The 19715-nt window shown below is 42.5% G+C and overlaps 1 protein-coding gene across 3 annotated transcripts; it reads right to left on the bottom strand.

Moving 5' to 3' along the window:
- Nucleotides 1–13819: 13819 nt before the first annotated feature.
- LOC130983000 (probable 6-phosphogluconolactonase 2) lies at nt 13820–19360 on the bottom strand. Of its 3 annotated transcripts, none has more exons than XM_057907159.1 (4): nt 19282–19360; nt 18490–18684; nt 18271–18406; nt 13820–14612 (listed from the first exon to the last, which is right to left on the bottom strand). In XM_057907159.1, the coding sequence occupies exons 2-4, from the start codon at nt 18660–18662 to the stop codon at nt 14121–14123; spliced, it is 801 nt and encodes a 266-aa protein (XP_057763142.1). In that variant the 5' UTR covers nt 18663–18684; nt 19282–19360; the 3' UTR covers nt 13820–14120. The 3 variants fall into 3 exon arrangements, with proteins under 3 accessions (XP_057763142.1, XP_057763144.1, XP_057763143.1); XM_057907161.1 differs by having other exon boundaries at nt 18490–18641; nt 19114–19289; XM_057907160.1 differs by having other exon boundaries at nt 19114–19282.
- Nucleotides 19361–19715: the final 355 nt, after the last annotated feature.

The raw sequence follows: 19715 nt of genomic DNA on the forward strand, positions 1-19715 counted from the left end.
TTTGTTTAATAGACAAACATATCCCTATGTTACATGACGGAGGAAAATTGTCAGTAAAGATTTTCACAAAAATATCACGTTGTAAGTATAGTTCTAAAACAACAATTAAACCTCAATCAACGTTTAGATTATTTGTCACTTAAGCAAACCCAATAAAATTAACCAAAGTATTTAAACCTCGGGTTGTCTCTCAAAAGAATTACAGGGAAGTGTAGTTTATTATTGACTATGAAAAAGTGTATATTTTTAGAATTTCAATACTAAAAGTGTATATTTAAACCTCGGGTTATCACTACTGTTACTCTTAAGTTGTTAGGATTTCAATATATGAAAATTTTTATATAGTTGACCCAGATTTTAGTTTAACATATGTTATTTGTCCATATAGAGGTTTAAAGGGCATAATAGAATTAAAAAAATCTCATATATATTATTTATATATTTTTGTAAACCTTAAAGATATAAGAGTGTTGAAATAACTTATTCTAAACGCATTGTGCGTAAAAAAGTTGAATCTCAAATTTTTTCACATGTATTACGAATCTTTTTCTTATTCTTACTTATGCTTAGATTGCTATTTCTATAGATTTTGTGGTTGACTTGCTTAGAATTATAAAACATATAACACAAAATAATAACAATAACATTAAAAATAGTAATGTAATAATAATAACAATTATTATTATTATTATTATTATTATTATTATTATTATTATTATTGTTGTTGTTGTGGTTGTTGTTGATAGTAGTAATATTGTTAATCTTATTATTGGCTATCTGAAGTTGTTTCCGTTTTTTGGAAAATGAATTCATTGTTAAAAAAAATTAAGAGTGTAAACTATAATTTTTAATTTTTTATTATTTTTTATATTTATTTTTAATTTTACTTATAAAATTAATAGTAAAAAATAACAATTTACTCTCTCCATTGTTAAGAAAAAATTAAGAGGATCATTTCCTTTTTGTCGGGCTTCAAGTCTGACTTGGTTCAATTTGCAGTTGTTGTGCCATAAGTGCCATTTTACGACCACTCCTTGTGAAATGGAGTTGAAATTTATTTTACAAAGCGCATGTAAAATGAACTCTGTACATTTTGACACTTCTTGAAATTCATGCATATTTTGTATTTTTTTAAATAAAAATAAATATTAAGTGGGGTAGAGAGAACATAGTTACTTATACTAGCACTACAAGAAAATAAACTTTTTGTCACGCTTTAAAAAGCGTGGCCATAGATCTTAACCTATAAATACGCTTAAAAAGCGTACCGAAAAGTGCACATATTGCCACGCTTTTAAAACATCCCAAAATATATGCTTTGAGTACTCTTTAAAAGCGTACCGATAGGGGAAGATATGGCTACATTTTTTAAACGTGCCAATAGGGTAAACATATAACTACACTTTTTAAGCGTGCTGATAGCTGAAACAATGGCCACGCTTTTGAAGCGTGCCAGGTTTGTGGGATGTGGCCACGTTTTAGTAGGAGTAACAAATGGAAATGGATCCTCTCCATTTTTTCTAACACTTGAGAGAATAAAGTATGATCTCTCACTTTTAATTCTATAAGTGGGACCAAAATTAAATAGGGGAGAGAGAATAATGAAGGGTGAGATCCTCCACTGGACATCATCCAGTTTTTTTCCACTGGAGAGGATCCATTCCCGTAACAAATCTACTATTCTACTACATAATTTTATATGATCTGCCTAATTAAAGAGAAGAATAGAAGGAATAAAGACAGTAGAATGAGAAGGACAGCAAGAGGAATGGCGAGCTAGCTAACACAACGACGAACCAGTGAGATAGATGGCGGCGTGATGGAGGTTAGGGTTTTTTGGGTGCGATGAACGGTTGGGTTCCAGAAGATGAAGATGAGGCTGGGTTCCGGTGATGAAGATGACGATGGACGCCGAAGGAAGCCGCTAGGTTCGAGAGTGAAGATGAAGTGACGGCACAATAGGGTTTGAAAGGGAATTTTAGGGTTTGAAAGGCAATTCTTTAACTCTGTTCTAACTTTTATCAAAACCAAAGAAACCAAGAAATTCAAATGATAACATTTAAAGTTTTAAGTCATACTTTGATATCAAATTTAGTTTAATTATGAATATTAAGTTTACATTAAATACTTTTGATTCTAAATTATAATTTGTTGTATTTTTTAAGAATATTAAATAACTAATTTTTAATACAATGTACAAACTATAAAATTAATCAAATTATCTTAAACTAATTTTGTTAAGTATAATTTGGTAACATAAAAATTAGGTGTACTCTAACAAAGTTATGTGATTTAAAAATAAACAAATTATAAAAAAATACACATTTTGTAATGAAAAAAAAAGATACTGGAAAAAGAAGAAAAAAATATTGAATGGTGAAAAAAATAAAATCACAAATCATCTTAAAATTTAGGATTAAAAATAAGTTAAGTGTGAAAATTTGAAAACTTATCATTTAGAGTTAAAATTTGAAAACTTAGGAAAAAAAAAGTTTAAGTGTTAAAAAAAATAAGTGGAAAACTAAATTTTAGGGGAGTGAACTCTATCGGCACGTTTTTTAAGGTGCCAAAATAAGCGTGCCGATTTCCTTCTATGGCTACACTTTTTAAGCGTGACAAAAAAACGGGTGGCCAAATTTGTAATCAGTGGCCACCCACTGTAAAAGCGTGCTGATTTTCCTCTATCACCACGCTTTTCAAATGTGGCAGTAAAAAAGCGTGGCCAAATTTCAAGTAAGTGGGTATCCTTGTAAAAGCGTGCCGATTTTTTTTTATGGCCACGCTTTTCAAGCGTGACAAAAAATAGCGTGGGCAAATCACAAATCAGTGGCCACCCTTATAAAAGTGTGGCCATAGACCACTTTTTGACATGCTTTAAAAGCGTGACAATAAAAAAGTGTGCCGACAGGCCTTTTTCTTGTACTGTAGACTTCGTGCCGTATTGTAAACATAAGAATTAGCTTTAGGGAAGTGAGAAGATGGAGAATAATAAAATAGAATAATAGTTAATTTCAGTCAAATTAATGTGTCACACAGAGAATATTTATGGTTATTTAGGTGGCATTTGTTTATAAATGCAAAACATTAAGAAAAAGACATTAAAAAATATAGAATCATATTTGACAAACAAAATATAAAGATAGGCAAATTTCTATCTAACTTAAATAAGTTACATCTGTAATTAATTTTATCAATTTAAATATTTAGTTACAGCATCGTGTTTATAACAAAAAGAAATTTGTGTCTAAGTATATTTATCTGATAAAAAAAGATTTAATTATTTTATTTTTAATATTATATAAATTAATTTGTTCTATTAACAATTTTGATGCGAAATACATCCTTTAATGATTAACCACCTGTTCGGTGGTCGGTTACTGGACAATTCGGTTATCGGACAATTCGGGTGGATGTTTGAGGGGGGTGAGAACGCTTCAATCGTGATCGTGCTGGGTTCGGACCTGCTAGGTAGTCGAGCTCTCGTTGTGGGAGGAAAGGGGGGGTGCCACCTGCAAAGACACTCCGACGCTCTAGTCAACTAGTGTACAGGCGGAGAAATGGTTAGGTGGAAAAGTGCGACGTACCTCGAGGGAAGGGCAAGTCCTTCCCTATTTATACCGTGTCAGAGGTGGGCCCTGAGGAGACAGGCCCATTTTCCCCGAAGCTTCCTCAACTGTGTTGAGAGAATGGCGGGGACGCGTGTCCTGGCATCGTGGCGTGTGTTGAGGACTCGGCCGCTCGGGTCGGGTTCTTGATGGGTCGGGCCGACCCGTTCGTGGTCTGGGCCGGACCGTAACAGTGCCCCCACGCGCCGGCAATCAGCCGTATAGGCTGTTGGCGGCGAGTCGCTTCTGTCTTTATAGTCGCTAGGTCGGTCGTTCGTGTGGGAGACGCGCTACCCGCATGCGTGCCCGTTCGCGATTCGGGGCGTTCATTCGTCGCCTCGTTTCTCGCGCGGGACATTAAATGCTCATAAAGGATTGAAAAACCCCGTGTGTAAAGACTATTTTGCCCCCAAGCCTTTCGCGCTTCCTCTAAGGCAGTTTTAAACAGTTTCGCATTTTTCTCTTCCCTACTTGCTTCTTCTGATCATTTTGCTCTTCCTTCTTCTTGCATTCCCCATCGTCCAGAAGTTCTTTCTGTCATTCCAGCGTGTTTCGTTCCTGCCCGAATTTTTCTGATAATCCAGGTAACCACCATTTTCCTTCTGCCTCAATGGTTCTTTGCATGTTCATTATAGGCATTTTTTGTGTGCTTGTTTTTACTTTTGTGCATAGACGCACTTTCTTTCCATCGACTATGGTGTGCCATGGGGGGTTATTGTTCTGGCCTTGGTTTTGTTTGGTCTCCCTTTTAGCTATACTTAGTTTGGGTTGTAGGGTAGATGGCGTGTGGGTTTTTGGGTTTTTCCTGGCTTCCGACCTCATGGACTAACCGAGCGGTGCCCCCACTGTAGGTATGCCTCGTGTCGTTAGCCGGGCTTCTAGTTTCGCCGTGGGTTATGACCCATATGCCTGGGTTGTTTCCGACCTCAGGGACTCCCCCAATCAGATGGGTGAGGAGGAGCTCACGGAATTTCGTCAGGCTGAGTACCTTTGTGGGGGTACCGACGAGGAGGCTAATTACGACGTTTATGTCCCTGCTCCCCACGAGCGGCTGTATGAGATTAATTTCAACGCCCCCTGGGTTGCCGATTGGATCTGGTTTTACAAGGCCATGTTCACCCAGGTTGGGGTTCGCATCCCTTTTTCTCCCTTCCAAATGAGCCTCCTTAATCGGATCTCGGTGGCGCCATCTCAGTTGGGCTTCTATCCGCTGCTTCAGATGGTATGCGAGTACTTAGAGCTGCCGATCTCCGTCGACGTCTTCCTCTATTTCTTTAATCTAACGAACCCTTCGAAGGAGGGAAAACATAAGAAAGGGTTTATGTCCTTCCGGTCTGCCCAAGGCCGGAGGATTTTCGGCTTGTTTGAGGACTCCTACCACGGGTTCAAGGACAAGTATTTTAAGGTCCGTCCAGTTAAGGGTCGTCACCCTTTTTGGTTGTCCTTAGAAAAGGAGCGCCTTATCCCGACATACTGGAGCTTCGGTGCGGGGTCTAATCCTTTTATCAAGGTTACTTATAAAGGGATGTCGGCTGTGGATCGGCGGATAGCCGACATATTGTGGGCAGTTCTTGGGAGAAATAATGTGAATCCTCATCTCCTAATGGGTAACCGGGAGGCCGCCCGAGATTATATTCGTGAGTTGCTCTTGTCGTGTAGTCGTTCGCATGACTGTTTACTCTCGCTTTCACTAACTTGTTCATTTTTCATTTCTTGTTTGTAGTGGGACTTTCTGCCGAAGTAACCGGCATGGAGAACTTGTTCCAAACCTTCCTTCAGGAGGATGATGGTGGGAAGACTGGAGGACAATCAGCGGCAGTTCCTGCTGGCGAAGCGGTCCAGACGGCACCCCCTCCTCCCGACATCGTCATGACCACGAATGTTGCCACTCCGACGTCCGCGTCCCCAATCCCTCAAGAAGTACCTATTCCTGGGCACTCGTCTTCTTCACGTCAGGAGGAGGAGGAAGAGCTGTCTGTCATCCCCACTCCCAAGAGACAGAGGTCACAGTCTAGTCCCGAGGGGGTCCTGACTGTCACGGAAAGGAACTTTGATGCCGGGGCGTTCATAGATGCTCAGTTGCTTCCGGGCACAGAGGAACATTTCCATGGCACTGACCTCTTGGGGCAGGCTCGGTGGATGTATCGCACCCTCTTTCGCGGCGCGGCCATAGCCCGGAAGGCTGAGTTTGAGCTTTCGGGTATGGCCTCGCTTCATCGGAAGCTTGAGTCTGCAGTCACTGCCAACAATAAGTACAAGACTCAAGTTGAAACGCTTCAAGGGCGGTTGGTCGAGGCGGGGAATAAACTCGAGGCCGCCGAGAAAAAGACTGCGTCGGCAGAAGAGAAGTTAAAAACTGCTGACGCATCTGTATCTCGTCTGACGGAGCAAGAGATGACCTTGAAGAGCGAGCTGAGTGCCGCGCAAGGTCGGGTGTCCGTTTTGGAGAAAGAACGGGATGAGGCGGTTGCAACTGCTAAGGCTGCTCGGGACGAGGCCGAGATGTTCAAGCAGAGGCATAAGGAGGTTAAGGAGAAGGGCAAGAATGCGATTTTCATGACTGAAGATGCCCTCAAAGCTCAAGTGAAGGTTGTTGCTCCCGACTTCGATGTGTCGGCAATTGGCGTTTTCAAGACCATCAAGGATGGGAAGATTGTCGACATGCCGAAGAAATGATATTTGTAATACCGAATTCTTCTTTTTGTGCCCGTTAGTGGGTTTGTTGGTTCGTTTGCATGCTTGTTTGATTGCTTGTTTTATTTTTGTCTGTTGGTTTACTCGCATTTGCCGTTATGGCGTTTTTTCTTATTACGGCCGTTTATTATGCTTTTGGCCTGAAGGGCTCTCGGGGTGATCAGTCCCGGGGCCGCGTATCCTTGTTTGCATAGTGGTCGCTCAAAAAAGTTAAACACAATAAGAAAACATAGGCAAACATAGCATGTGGCAATTGAACAGATCTAATCACTGTAACAAGGATATCGAGGTACTATTACAGAGTAAGTGGCTTAGGAATAAAACCTTCTTAAGTTATCTGCGTTCCATGTCCTCGGGATCTCCTTGCCGTTGAGTCTTTCCAGCTTGTATGCGCCCTTACCGATCACCTCTTTGACTCTGTATGGTCCTTCCCAGTTTGCTGCTAGTTTGCCTTCTCCCGGGGTCGTCGGGCCGACGTCATTACGCCTTAGGACGAGGTCATTTTCTTCGAATTTTCTTTCGAGTGCTTTGGCGTTGTAGCGCAAGGCCATTCTTTGCTTTAGCGCTGTTTCAGCCAGGTGGGCCATTTCCCTGGCTTCATCTATCAGGTCCTTCTCTACAGCTTCCTCTACTCCCTTCAAGAGTAGTCGTGGGCTCGGCTCCCCGATTTCTACGGGTATTACCGCATCTAGCCCATACGTTAGTCGAAAGGGGGTCTCTTTAGTGGAGGATTTCTCGGTTGTACGGTAGGACCAGAGGACCGAGGCGAGCTCGTCGGCCCAAGCGCCCTTCTTGTTGTCCAGCCACTTCTTGAGTCCTAGCAGGATGATCTTATTTGCGGACTCGACCTGCCCGTTTGTTTGTGGATGTTCCACCGAGGAGAACCTCTGCTTTATGCCCAGGCCGGTGAGGAATTCTGTGAATTTCTTGTCGGGGAACTGTGTCCCGTTGTCCGAGATGACGGTTTCCGGGATACCGAATCGCGTTATAACCTGCCTCCACATGAATTTCCTGCAATTGGATGAGGATATGCTGGCCAGTGGCTCGGCCTCTGTCCATTTTGTGTAGTAGTCAATAGCGACTATAAGGTACTTGACTTGCCCGGGGCCAACGGGGAAAGGTCCTAAGAGGTCGACTCCCCATTGTGAGAATGGTCGGGAGGACGTTAGCAAGCTGAGCTCAGAGGCTGGTGCTCTGTGGAAGTTGGCGTTTTCTTGGCACTTGACACACTTCCTAACAAATTCTTTGGAGTCAGCCATCATCGACGGCCAATAGTATCCGGCTCGGATTAATTTTCTTGCTAAGGCTTTGCCTCCTATGTGGTGGCCGCAGCACCCTTCATGGATTTCCCTGAGGACGTAATCCATCTGGTCGGGGTGCAAACATTTCAGCAGGGGCTGGTTGAATCCTTTCCTGAACAACTGACCTTGGATGATCGCGTATCTGGCTGCTTCCCTTCTCAGTTTCTCAGCATCCTTTTCGTTGCTGGGAAGTTTGCCGTTCTCCAAGAAGTCGGCGATAGGGTCCAACCACGAGGGGTTTAGCTTCGAGAGGTGTAGGGTGATTGCCGGTTCCTTCATCATTCCTTGGATTAGAGATCGGTTGCCTTCTCCCGGTTTTGTGCTAGCTAATTTCGACAAGAGGTCTGCTCGTGTATTCCTTTCTCTCGGAACATGGTGGATCGTGACTTTTTCAAACTTTCGGCTCAAATCCTTGACATTTTCCAAGTATTTTTGTAATAGCGAGTCCCTGGCTTGGTAGCTCCCGTTCACTTGGGAGGTGACGACCTGTGAATCGCTGCATATCTCCAACTTTGTTGCCCCGACTTCCGCCACTTGGGTTAGGCCTCCTATAAGGGCTTCATATTCTGCTTGGTTGTTTGAAACGGGGAATTCGAACTTAATCGACTATTTGTACACGACCCCGATCGGGCTCTCTAGGATGATCCCGGCGCCCCCGAATGTCTGGTTAGAGGCCCCGTCCACATGGAGCCTCCACCGTGTGCCCGTTTCTTCCGTTGGTTCTCCCGTCACCTCTACCAGGAAGTCCGCCATCGCTTGCGCCTTGATTGCTTGTCGAGGCTCGTATCGTATGTCGTACTGGGAGAGTTCAATGGACCACGTCATCATCCTTCCGGCCAAATCCGGTTTCTGGAGTACTTGCCGGATTCCTTGGTCCGTCTTTACGACGATCTGGTGACTTTGGAAGTACTGTTTTAGCCTCCTCAAAGTGGTCAAGAGTGCCAGAGCTAGCTTTTCCAGTTTGCTGTACCTTAGTTCTGCCCCTTGTAGTGCCCTGCTCACGACCTTCCTTCCTTTCGTACTAGAACCGCGGCCAGGGCTTCCCCTGTTATGGCGAGGTACAAGTATAGTGGCTCCCCGTCCTTTGGCTTTCCGAGCACAGGGGGTGCCGCCAGGATTTCTTTGAAGTGTTTAAAGGCTTCCTCACATGCGGGCGTCCATTCGAACTCTATCCCTTTCTTCATGAGGTTAATGAAGGGCAGGGCCTTTGTTGCCGATGCTCCGAGAAATCGGGATAACGAGGTCAGCCGTCCTGCCAACCTCTGGACGTCCTTGATACAACCTGGGCTCTTCATCTGGAGTATCACTTGGCATTTCTCCGGGTTGGCTTCTACCCCCCTCTGGGTTATCATGAATCCTAGGAATTTTCCAGCTTCCATGGCGAAGGCACACTTCATGGGATTGAGCCTCATTCCGTATTGTCGGAGAGATCCGAACACACTTCTTAAGTCATTCAGAAGGTCCTCGGGTTGCGCAGTTTTCGCGAGTATGTCATCTACATAAACCTCCACTGTCTTGTCTATGAGGTCGCCAAATATTTTGCTCATCAGCCTTTGGTATGTTGCTCCTGCATTTTTCAGGCCGAATGGCATTACCCTGTAGCAGAATGTTCCTCCTGGCGTTATAAATGTTGTTTTAGCCTCGTCGGGCCGGTGTATCGGTATCTGGTTGTAGCCGGAGTAGGCATCCATGAAGCTCAGATACCGGTAGCCCGCTGCCGTGTCGACGAGCGCATCTATGTTTGGAAGGGGGAAGCAGTCTTTAGGGCATGCCTTGTTGAGGTCGGAGTAGTCTATGCACATTCTCCATTTACCGTTGTGCTTCTTTACTAGCACTACGTTCGAGAGCCAGGTCGAATAGTCTAGTTCCCGTATGAAGCCGGCTTCAAGGAGGCTGGCCATCTGCCTGGCCACCTCCTCCGCCCTTTCGCACGACATCTTTCTCCTCCTCTGAGCCACCGGATGGGCTTCTGATTTGACGGCCAGGTGATGTGACATGACTTCGGGGTCTATGCCCGGCATGTCGGCCGGTGTCCAGGCGAACAAGTCGCCATTGGCCTTGATCATTTCTACCAAGGGTTCCTTCAGTTCTTGTGGAAGGTTTCTATTGACAAAGGTGAACTTGTCCTCCGTGTCACCGATCCTAAACTTCTCCAAGTCCCCCTCCGGTTCTGGTCTGGGTTTGTCATCCACCCTGGCGTCCAAGTCAGCCAGGAACACCCCTGACGCCTCTTTGGATTTCTTCCTTAGGGAGAGGCTGGCGTTGTCGCAGGCGACCGCCGTCTCCAGGTCTCCCCTTATGGACCCTACAGATCCATCGTCGGCAACAAACTTCATGACTAGTAGCTTTGTGTTGATTATTGCCTCAATATCGTTAATCGTCTTTCTCCCCAAAATGATGTTGTAGGCTGTAGAATCTCGGAGAACCACGAATTCAGCCATTGCCGACCTTCGACCTTGGACCTGTCCCACGGAGATCGGCAGAGATATTATTCCATCCGGCTTGATGAAGTGGTCGCCCAATCCGATGACCCCGTGCTGATGAGTCGATAGGTCGGCATCCTTTAACCCCAGGGCGTCGAACACGTTGCGGAACATAATGTTGGAGTCTGCCCCCGTGTCAACAAGGATCCGCTTTACAAGCCCTGTTCCTACTCTGGCCGTAATGACCATTGGTGGATTTTCGGGGGCTTCGTCGAACCACTGATCTTCCGGGCCGAATGAGATAGACGGGGGCTTCTTGGAGCTTCGCATTGGCACGGAGGAGACTGCCAGGATCTTGGCGTCTTTCTTGTGTGCCAATCTTGACCTAGGTGCCGCGTTTTTGGCGGTCACTACGTTTATCACGGTGAGACCGTGGTCTTTGTCTTCTGGCTCTTGTCGTCGCTTTGTCGACCGGGTCTTTCCTTCTTCGTCCTGGTCCCTATGCCGCCTCCTCGGCTCCCTTATAAGATGGGAGAATTCTGAAAGTTTACCATCCCTGATGGCTTGCTCTAATGCATCCCTTAGGTCAAAACAGTCCTGTGTTTGGTGTCCATAGCCCTTGTGCTAGTCACAGTAGAGGCTCTTGTTTTCACCTGTACGGTCCTTGAGTGGTCGGGGCTTCGACAAGATCCCTCTCTCGGCTATTTGTTGGTAAACTTCCACGACGGAGAGGGTGAGTGGGGTGTAGTTTGTGAACTTCCCGATTCGGGGAAATGGTCTGGGTGCTTTGCCCGGCCCTCCCTCTTTGGCCTGCTCTTTCTGCCTCTCCCCGACCACCTGTTGCCTTGGTTGATTGTAGCCGTAGTGCCGTTTATTGGCGGCTACGACCTGACTGACTTCCTCGTCATTTATATATTCCTTAGCCACCGTTTGGATTTCGTGCATCGTCCAAACCGGTTTCGTGGTGAGGTATTTTCGGAAGTCTTCGTTGAGGAGGCCGTTCGTCAGACAGAGGCTGGCCACAGAGTCGGTTAGGCCGTCAATTTCCAGGCATTCGTCGTTGAACCAGTCCAGGTATTTCCTGGTCGGCTCTCCTTGTCTCTGGGTTATCCCCAGAAGGTTGATTGGGTGCTTTGCCTTTGCTATTCGTGTTGTGAATTGGGCTAGGAAGGCACGGCTGATGTCCGAAAACCCATGGATGGACTCCTGCGGGAGGCCGTTAAACCATCTGATCGCGGGTCCTGCCAGAGTCACCGGGAAGGCTCGGCATCTCACCTCGTCCCCTACTCCCTCCAGATTCATTCTAGCTTCGAAGGCCGTGAGATGTTCCAGAGGGTCTTGAGTTCCATCGTACCTCATGTCCGTTGGTTTGTCGAAGTGCTTCGGCAACCGGACTTCGAGGATGGATCGGTGGAACGGGGTGGCGCCCATTATCACGGGTTGCCGTGTCCTCTCGGACCTCTCTTCCCCGTCTTCGCGACCTCGTCCCGTGCGGCGCGTTTCCTTGCCTCGGGAGTAGATGATTGTGTCATTTCGTCTTCTCGGGATGGGTGACTCTTCACGAGTACTCTCCGCTTCCGTTCGGGATGCGGAGGCGCGTCGTAGACGGCTTCGATGGGAATCTCTCTCTTGGCTTTCGGGAGATGGGGAGTAGCTGGGATCGGTGGTCCGTCGATTGTGCTCCTGGTCGGCCAGTTGCCGTTCCAGGTTCTGGACCCTGTGGCATAGCTCCTGCATAATTATGGCGCTGTCAGCGCCCGTTCCCCCGAAAGGTCGTGTCCTTGTGTGTGGTTCAGTGCGTTGTCGGGGGGACCCTCACCGTCCTCTTAGTGAGGCGACGGAGGCTGCCCCCTCTGCTCCGGCTCCTCGGCCTTGGTCTCCGGGACCCGGCACGACGTCCATTTAAGCAATCCCCACAGATGGCGCCAATGTTCGGTGGTCGGTTACCGGACAATTCGGTTACTGGACAATTCGGGTGGATGTTTGAGGGGGGTGAGAACGCTTCAATCGTGATCGTGCTGGGTTCGGACCTGCCGGGTAGTCGAGTTCTCGTTGTGGGAGGAAAGGGGGGGTGCCACCTGCAAAGACACTCCGACGCTCTAGTCAACTAGTGTGCAGGCGGAGAAATGGTTAGGTGGAAAAGTGTGACGTACCTCGAGGGAAGGGCAAGTCCTTCCCTATTTATACCGTGTCAGAGGTGGGCCCTGAGGGGACAGGCCCATTTTCCCCGAAGCTTCCTCAACTGTGTTGAGAGAATGGCAGGGACGCGTGTCCTGGCATCGTGGCGTGTGTTGAGGACTCAGCCGCTCGGGTCGGGTTCTCGATGGGTCGGGCCGACCCGTTCGTGGTCTGGGCCGGACCGTAACACCACCCTTAACAGTTTGTTTTAGTAATTTCCTCTACTTATTTATCCCTTTCTTTTCTCTCCCCTTTGTTGGCTTTTAATTTCGCAATTGGAGAACAGAAAAATTCTAGAGAAACATCCTTAAAATGTATGCAACTAACGGTTGAAAATGAAGAATAAAAAGCCAACTTTTTAATGCATTTTCACATGCACTTATTTATATTGTCAACCAAACAATGATTCAAGAATGACTGAATGAGTGTTATTCATTTCTTGCATCTTTCCTGTTGTCTTCCCATTGCTAGTTGTTATAACATTCAGCATTTTGTATTAACCTTGTTATGAAACCACTCATCCCAGAAGTTGAAGCTGATGGGAGAAGGCAACATTAATGGTTATATCTCTAACATTATCCTTCAAACAAGAGCTTCTTTTTGGGTTTGTTTGATTTTGCATAGGACTTCTTTTCTCTTTTATTTGCCTTATGCTATTTTTTCACTTTTGGAGTTCACCAAGAATCGAACTCTTGACCTTTCGGACATAGATCTCTGATACCATGAAAAGAGATCTGGTAGGTTCTTGTGAGAGAAAGAGAGAGAGAGAAGAGAGAGAGAGTATTCGAGAAGAGAGGATATTTGTGATTGAATACCCAATGAATTTTACACCAGAATTTGGTTTATACACAGATGTGATAAACTTCTCTTTTACAACAGACTTGACTTCACTCTCAGCGTGACACTACTCACTAACAGACTTTTAACTTGTCTAACCAACTCCAGCTTAACGCTTTTGACTATTACTTACTCTCTATACTTTCAAACCTTTTCAAGGAAACTCTATTCTACTAATCCTTGTCAAAATTTTGTATTTTCTCCTACCTCCTATAATTACTGTTTGGAAATTTTCTTATGATTTTTTTAAACTAAATTTATGCATCTTTGCTAAACGAAAAAATGTTATGATCATGGCTAAACTGTATATAGTTCCACCATTTTTTATTTCCGAATTGAGCTTGTGTTATGGCTTTTGCTGTACGGATCAAGAGCAATCTTCACATATAATTTTGAATTTTTGATCGTCAAAATAAGAATACTCTTTAGCTATCTTCACATATAATTTTAGTATATTTCCTAATAACCTATGATTATCTGTATCCTATCCACCTCAATATAAAGCACGAACATAAGTAAAGGAATTAATGCTTATTTGGATTACTGGTATGGAATTTGTACATGATTTGCAAGCATCACAAGTGGTTTAAAATAATCAAAAGGAAGCTATGTGAAACATTGATGCTGCATGGTGCATCCACCAATTGCCAGAAAAACCAGAGGTTGCAATGTAAGGGAAATACACTTTCATTCTTCATTATCAAGTTAGTAACTATATATATTAAAAACAAAATTGCATAAATAAGAATCTGGGTGGGTGAAGATGATGAACTCTTGGAACTAAAGATGAACCTGATTTTCTTTTCTAAGTTGCAAACAGTGAGACCATCATGGCCAACAATAACACAATGAGGAATTGCAAGGATATAAAAGGGTTTGGGATGATGCTCTTTACAACTTTTATTTAAAAAGAAAAAACTATACCACACAACTCCAAACACCTTCTGAAGAGAGACCAACACAAAGGGCCAAAAGAAAAAAAAAAGGACTTTTATATCCACAAAAAAGAGAGAAAATATGCAGGATTCTATGGATAAACACTTTGTCACAAACAAACTTACACCTCTGCAAAGGGGTCCATCCTAACTGTTCAAGTCGGAATTTTTAAGCTTTGAGGCAGCCTGCTTATCCAAAAACCAGACCAGCTTCCCCATGGTCGGTTGGACCATTCTTGCCGGTATCAAGGAGCCATCAGGTCCAACTTCTTCTATTGCCAAGTGTAAGGCATCCGCTTTACCCTCACCTGTGACCACCACAGCTACATTGGATGCGGAATTGATAACAGGCAAGGTGAATGTGATTCTTTCAGGTGGGGGTTTGGGGGAGTCCGTAATGAAAGTTACCCATTCTTCCCTCTCATCAAGGGCCGGGTGATTTGGAAACAACGAGGCAATATGGCCGTCTGCCCCCAATCCGAGAAGAATGAGATCAAACTTGGGGCAGTCGTTAATCTCGGACACGCTGACCACATGGGTTTTCACTAACTGTCGGATGACAAACTCGTAATTGTCAGCTGCTTCTTCTGCTGACACAGAATCATTGATGGAATGAACATGACTGGGTACAATAGGGACCTGTCGGCATAACAAGCAGATGTCAAAGGAAGGATAAATCAATCGGAACTCTACCATTTTGAATTTGTCAAACTCAACATTTAAATATCAAACAAGCAAAAAATCAAGTGATATATTCTAGCAGCAAGGAATCTATCCAGAAGCATCTCATGTAATTTATAGATGAACAAAAACCTATAAGGAACCAAAGAGACTGGCAGATTATTTTTACCAAGAAATGACCCCAAAATTGGAAGCTAATTCATGGTTGCTAACGATTCAAATATACAAGGCAATTCAAATTATCCAATTATAACGTATATTCATCATTCAATTGACAGCCATCCATCAAAAAGTATCATAAAGCATAAAGAATAACTGAATCATCCAGCTATGAAAATTTTTCACTAGATCCCAGTTATATATATATATAGGGATAAACACTCTATACTGCTATTTAACCTGAAACAAAAGAACAATTTTCTGGAATTTGCAATCTAATGACCAAACATGCAGAATGCATATAACTTCCTCTATCTCTCAGTATGTAATGACCATCAAGATATGTCTCATGTCTGTCTATAAAGTCTAGATGCCTAGAAAGCTTCAATTCAAAGTGCCATCTCATCTAAAAAATATAACACACATCTCTCAATTTATAGGAGAATGCAAGAAACAAAAGTAAAATTAGGACATTAAATGAATTTCAGCAACTTATGGCACAAAGTAAATGTAAACTGGGGAATGATATACAAAAATGCAACTCAATTGTGCTTCCCCTTTCCGGGAATCATATTTGCTGTAATTTAGCACACCAGAAGAGAAAACCCTATGTTGTAGGTTCACAAGCTTTTGCTTTTGGGAGCTCACAATGCTACTGAAGTACAACCTTCAAGCATAATTTTGATGTGGTACAGTTCTCAGCACTGCTAAGACCTTAACTCCCAGTCCTGAAAGCAGACTTGAAAACCAACATTTGTAACTTCTATCAACAGGAAATAGGGAAAAAAATTGGAATTGAAGGGAAAAATACTGTGTCTGTGTAGTGAGAGCATAGAAAATTGTTGGATAAAATAAGCCTACAATTGGAAGTTTTCTTATGATGCAATCATAAATCTTGTTAGGACTGCGAGTCCCAAGAAAACAGCTATAACTTTGCAGGAACTTAATGTTTCTGAGAGTTAATAATTCTACACTTGAGAAAAGGATCTTCCAGTAGCTTTTGGTTTGGGTCCCATAAACCAAAGACTGGTTTATCAACTAACAATTATACTTGTCTTGTGGTCTCTACTTAAACATTAGGAAATCAAGTGATGCTTCAGAAACAATATTGAGAAGTTGGTCCCTGTTCATTTTTCTGTTGATACTGACAATATGAACGAAAGCGTGCTTGCAGACAAAGGCTCTAACTGAGGAATTTTACTGTGTTTGCTGTCAATAGATTCAATAAGAATTTGAGCCTCCAATAGAACCCTATTAAAGTAAACAGAAACAACACAACAGCCAACAGAACTATAGTAATTCCTTGAATCAATTCTCTGAAAAGATTATCAAAAGCTCACCAATTCAGGTAAAGAAAGAAGAAATGGAAGAAAGGGATATGGCCGGAATTAGGTAACAAGCTAGAGCACAGAGAGTGCTCTCAGCAGTCCAGATCTGAATCCTTTCCTGAAACTGAAAAATGTAAGGGCAAGTCAGAAATGCCACTCCTTCCTCCCTCCACTCAAAACTACTCTAGCGGAAATTAGCCTCAATCTTCCCAATGCTTTCCAACTAGTCTATTCCCAATCAAAAATGCTATTTGTAGTTTGTACAATAAAATTAGCCACCAAAGTTAGCCATCATTTGTGAACAAATACATATGTAACTTAAGTCATTTTTAAGAGCATTTTGTATTTCAATATGCATTCTACACTGTGGCTGATTTTAGTGTACACACCTAGCATGGTTGACTCCCAATACTACAGTCATTCCCATATAGTCTAAATTATAAAATGTGATCGTGGCTCCACTTCTCCCTGCCTCTGAAACATAAGTCCTTCCAATTCTTCTCTTGCAATTCAGCCTAAGACAGCCTGCCTATGGAATTCCCGTTCTTGTCAGTACCCGAATTCTCAACTGTTCCCCTTTGGAATTGGACTTGGCTCTCCCATCACTGAGACCACTTTAGCGCCTTCCCTTCCATGGAAAGCATCGCCACTTTAACATGTTGTTCCAGTCACACTACATTCACCTGGAAATACCTCTCCATCTTCAATTTAGGGCTGGCAACCCCCATATTTTCTCTTTCTTCTTTGTAAATTTTCTTCCTCCAATATTTGCTAAATCCCTTAATTGGCTTTCCTACCATTGACATCCTATCAGCTTCACCAGATTGTGGTTTATGAGGTAGTATTCCTTTTGCCTCATATGTACAAGTTGACTGGACAAGAAGATAAGAGAAAAGTCTGTTTATGAGGAAAACAAAACAGAAAGCTTAAGAAACAAGTGTCTAACACTACGACGAAACACACCAACTTAAGTCATTGATCTTAATCCACCTAAGTCATTGATCTTAATCTTCTAGCATCCTAACTTCAACTTGAAAACAATTGATCAGACATCCATAAATCTCAGTTGGACACGCCCTAGTATTCAACTTGCCAAATACCAAGTCGAGGTGCAACTGAACTGTATTAATCTCCTAGTTCTGTGTTTTGCATAGCGTCAGTTAGCTCAGCCAGCTTTCTAGCACTTACAGCACCAAATGTTACTAACTAAAAACTCCAAATCATTAAATGTTTATAACGGTACTTAAAAAGAACCAACAACAAAGGATCCCAGTGATTGTCGCTAGCCAATATCAATCTTTATTGAGATTAAGGACTCCAAACATGACCAAGTACAGGTAAGAGAATTTCCCCTGCTTATAAATAGGGGCCTAGCTTCTCCCTGCTTATAAAATTCACCTATACAAGCAGAATATATAGGAAAGACTACCGTACTCGTTTGAATACAATGATCACTATTCATAGATTAACCACCATCACCAGTGTGAAGAAAATTCACCATAACTTTACAGGTTACAACAGCCTAAAGTTACATGAACGAATACATATATGATGAACCCTGTGTCTCTTTCCCCCTGCCCTGACCACTAAAGGAAATGGAAATAAAAGTACAAAAAAGACATTAGAACTGGACTACTATGTCTGGATCAAAATTCTATGTCTTGAAAGGGTGAATACAAATATTACCTCTTGCAACCATTCAGCTTACAAATCAGAATAAATGCTAAATATCGATAAAGTAAATAGTAAAAGTGACATCGAGTTTACAAATTTTCATGATGCAGCCCTAAAAGTACTTTGCATTGACTGCAAAAGAAAAAGGAAATAAAAAGAAGGCACCTTAACAACAAGATACACATGACCATGACAATTTTGAGGAAGTTTTTTTTAAAACATGCTCAACACTAGAATATCTATTGAAAATAAAGCACTTTGTCTTCTAATCTGATGATATTGTTGCTTTTTTCTCTTATAGAGCAGCCAGGAAACAAGTCAAAACAGCAACGAACAGTTTAATACTCGAGAAATAAGTAAATTTATTACTCCAAATTATTCCAAGAGAAATTTGTTCTTCATGGGAAATAGATAAAGCAATGAGAAACAGGAGATGTTTGAATTGAGGCCAAAACCTTGGACAAAAGGCCATCCTTGGCAAGCTTATAATTGCTATCAGCATGGTTTCTCGCCACGACGCGCTCATCAGCCCAGAAGATATACCATTTCGACCAGTCCACTGTCTTGTTGTAAGGAACTTCGCAAAGTTTTCTGTCAGCAACCATAACTCTTAAATGATAATACTAATCATGAAAGCAAAAGAAGAACATATGGCAAAGATAAGATACAGATACCCCATTAAGCCAATGAGAGAACCACCAGATAAAGCAATGGCAAAGAATCCGCGCTCCTTCACTGACACATCTGATAATTCAGCAATATAGTCTGCCAAATCGGTCTTCAGCTCATCCATACTCTCATGAATCCTCAAGTCCCCTCTGTCCTTCTGAGCACCAGATAAAGCCATGTTTTCAAAGTGTCTAGGAGCTCTACTTTATACCAACAGGAATAAAAGGGTGAATAAGAAAACACAATTAAATAAATAAAAAGCAAAACAAAGTTAATCAAATATAGATTATCACATAATTTTAGTATTTTATTTAACTAAATCACTTAAATGTCAATCCGATAACAATTAATAATAATAATCATCATCATAATCATCAACATCATCATCTATAAGCTAAGGCATTTACATGATTAAACCCTTAAAATTCAATTCAGCATGTTAAGTCTATAATCAGCAAAATGAGCTCATTTCAGCAAAAAGGTCTCATACATAACAGAAACTTCCAGAGATCGATGCCATAATAATAATAATAATAATAAATAAATAAATAAATAAATAAATAAATAAATAAATAAGGGGAACAAGCACACACTGAAAGACTGAAGAATAAATCCACGGAAAAACAGACCCGGATAATTCACGGTGTTTGCGTCACATATAATCTCAGCAGCATAATAAAAATAGTAGAAAAGAAGGTCAATGGTAGTCTCAGGAAGCTTGAGATTACTGAAACTGCATCACACAAAGGAATCGCCGATGCTTTTGAGAACCACATAGAAAGTAAGAAAATGCTTACCAAGAAAAACAGAAAGGGTGACACACAGAGAAGAAGAAACTGAATAACGTTGAAGATGGGTATTAGCACCAAGTGTTTATTTATAGTGTAATCAATATGCACTATAAACTCTTATTTATTTGCTAAACGTGCATAAAGGTAACAAAAAGTATAATTAGTTTAAATGGTAAATTACTTGTAATCTAATTAAGAAGCCTTGGGATTAAACTTTGAAAAAAGCAAAGAAGAATATTTCTGTGAGTTGTTTTTTTTTTTTTTTTTGAAAACAAATAGCTCAACACAATATATCGGAGTAGTCAAACAGAAAATAAATTAACCAAAATAAAAGAAACACAAGACATGAAAAGAAGCCCCTTGTTATCTCCGGCATAGCCATCAATAACTAAAGGGGTCCACACCTCTCCATTCATTGTAGCTCAACACAATCATGTGAG

The sequence above is a fragment of the Arachis stenosperma genome, chromosome 5 (genome assembly GCF_014773155.1).
Source record: "Arachis stenosperma cultivar V10309 chromosome 5, arast.V10309.gnm1.PFL2, whole genome shotgun sequence".
Taxonomy (NCBI): Eukaryota; Viridiplantae; Streptophyta; class Magnoliopsida; order Fabales; family Fabaceae; genus Arachis; species Arachis stenosperma.

Bases quoted from the DNA above. Each gene is read 5' to 3' on its own strand.
- LOC130983000 (XM_057907159.1), bottom strand. From the start codon at position 18,662: ATGGCTTTATCTGGTGCTCAGAAGGACAGAGGGGACTTGAGGATTCAT. The intron at 18,407-18,489 runs GTATCTGTATCT...GGTTGCTGACAG, and splicing joins TCTCTCATTGGCTTAATGGG to AAAACTTTGCGAAGTTCCTT. The intron at 14,613-18,270 runs GTTTTGGCCTCA...TTATGCCGACAG, and splicing joins AGGATGGCCTTTTGTCCAAG to GTCCCTATTGTACCCAGTCA.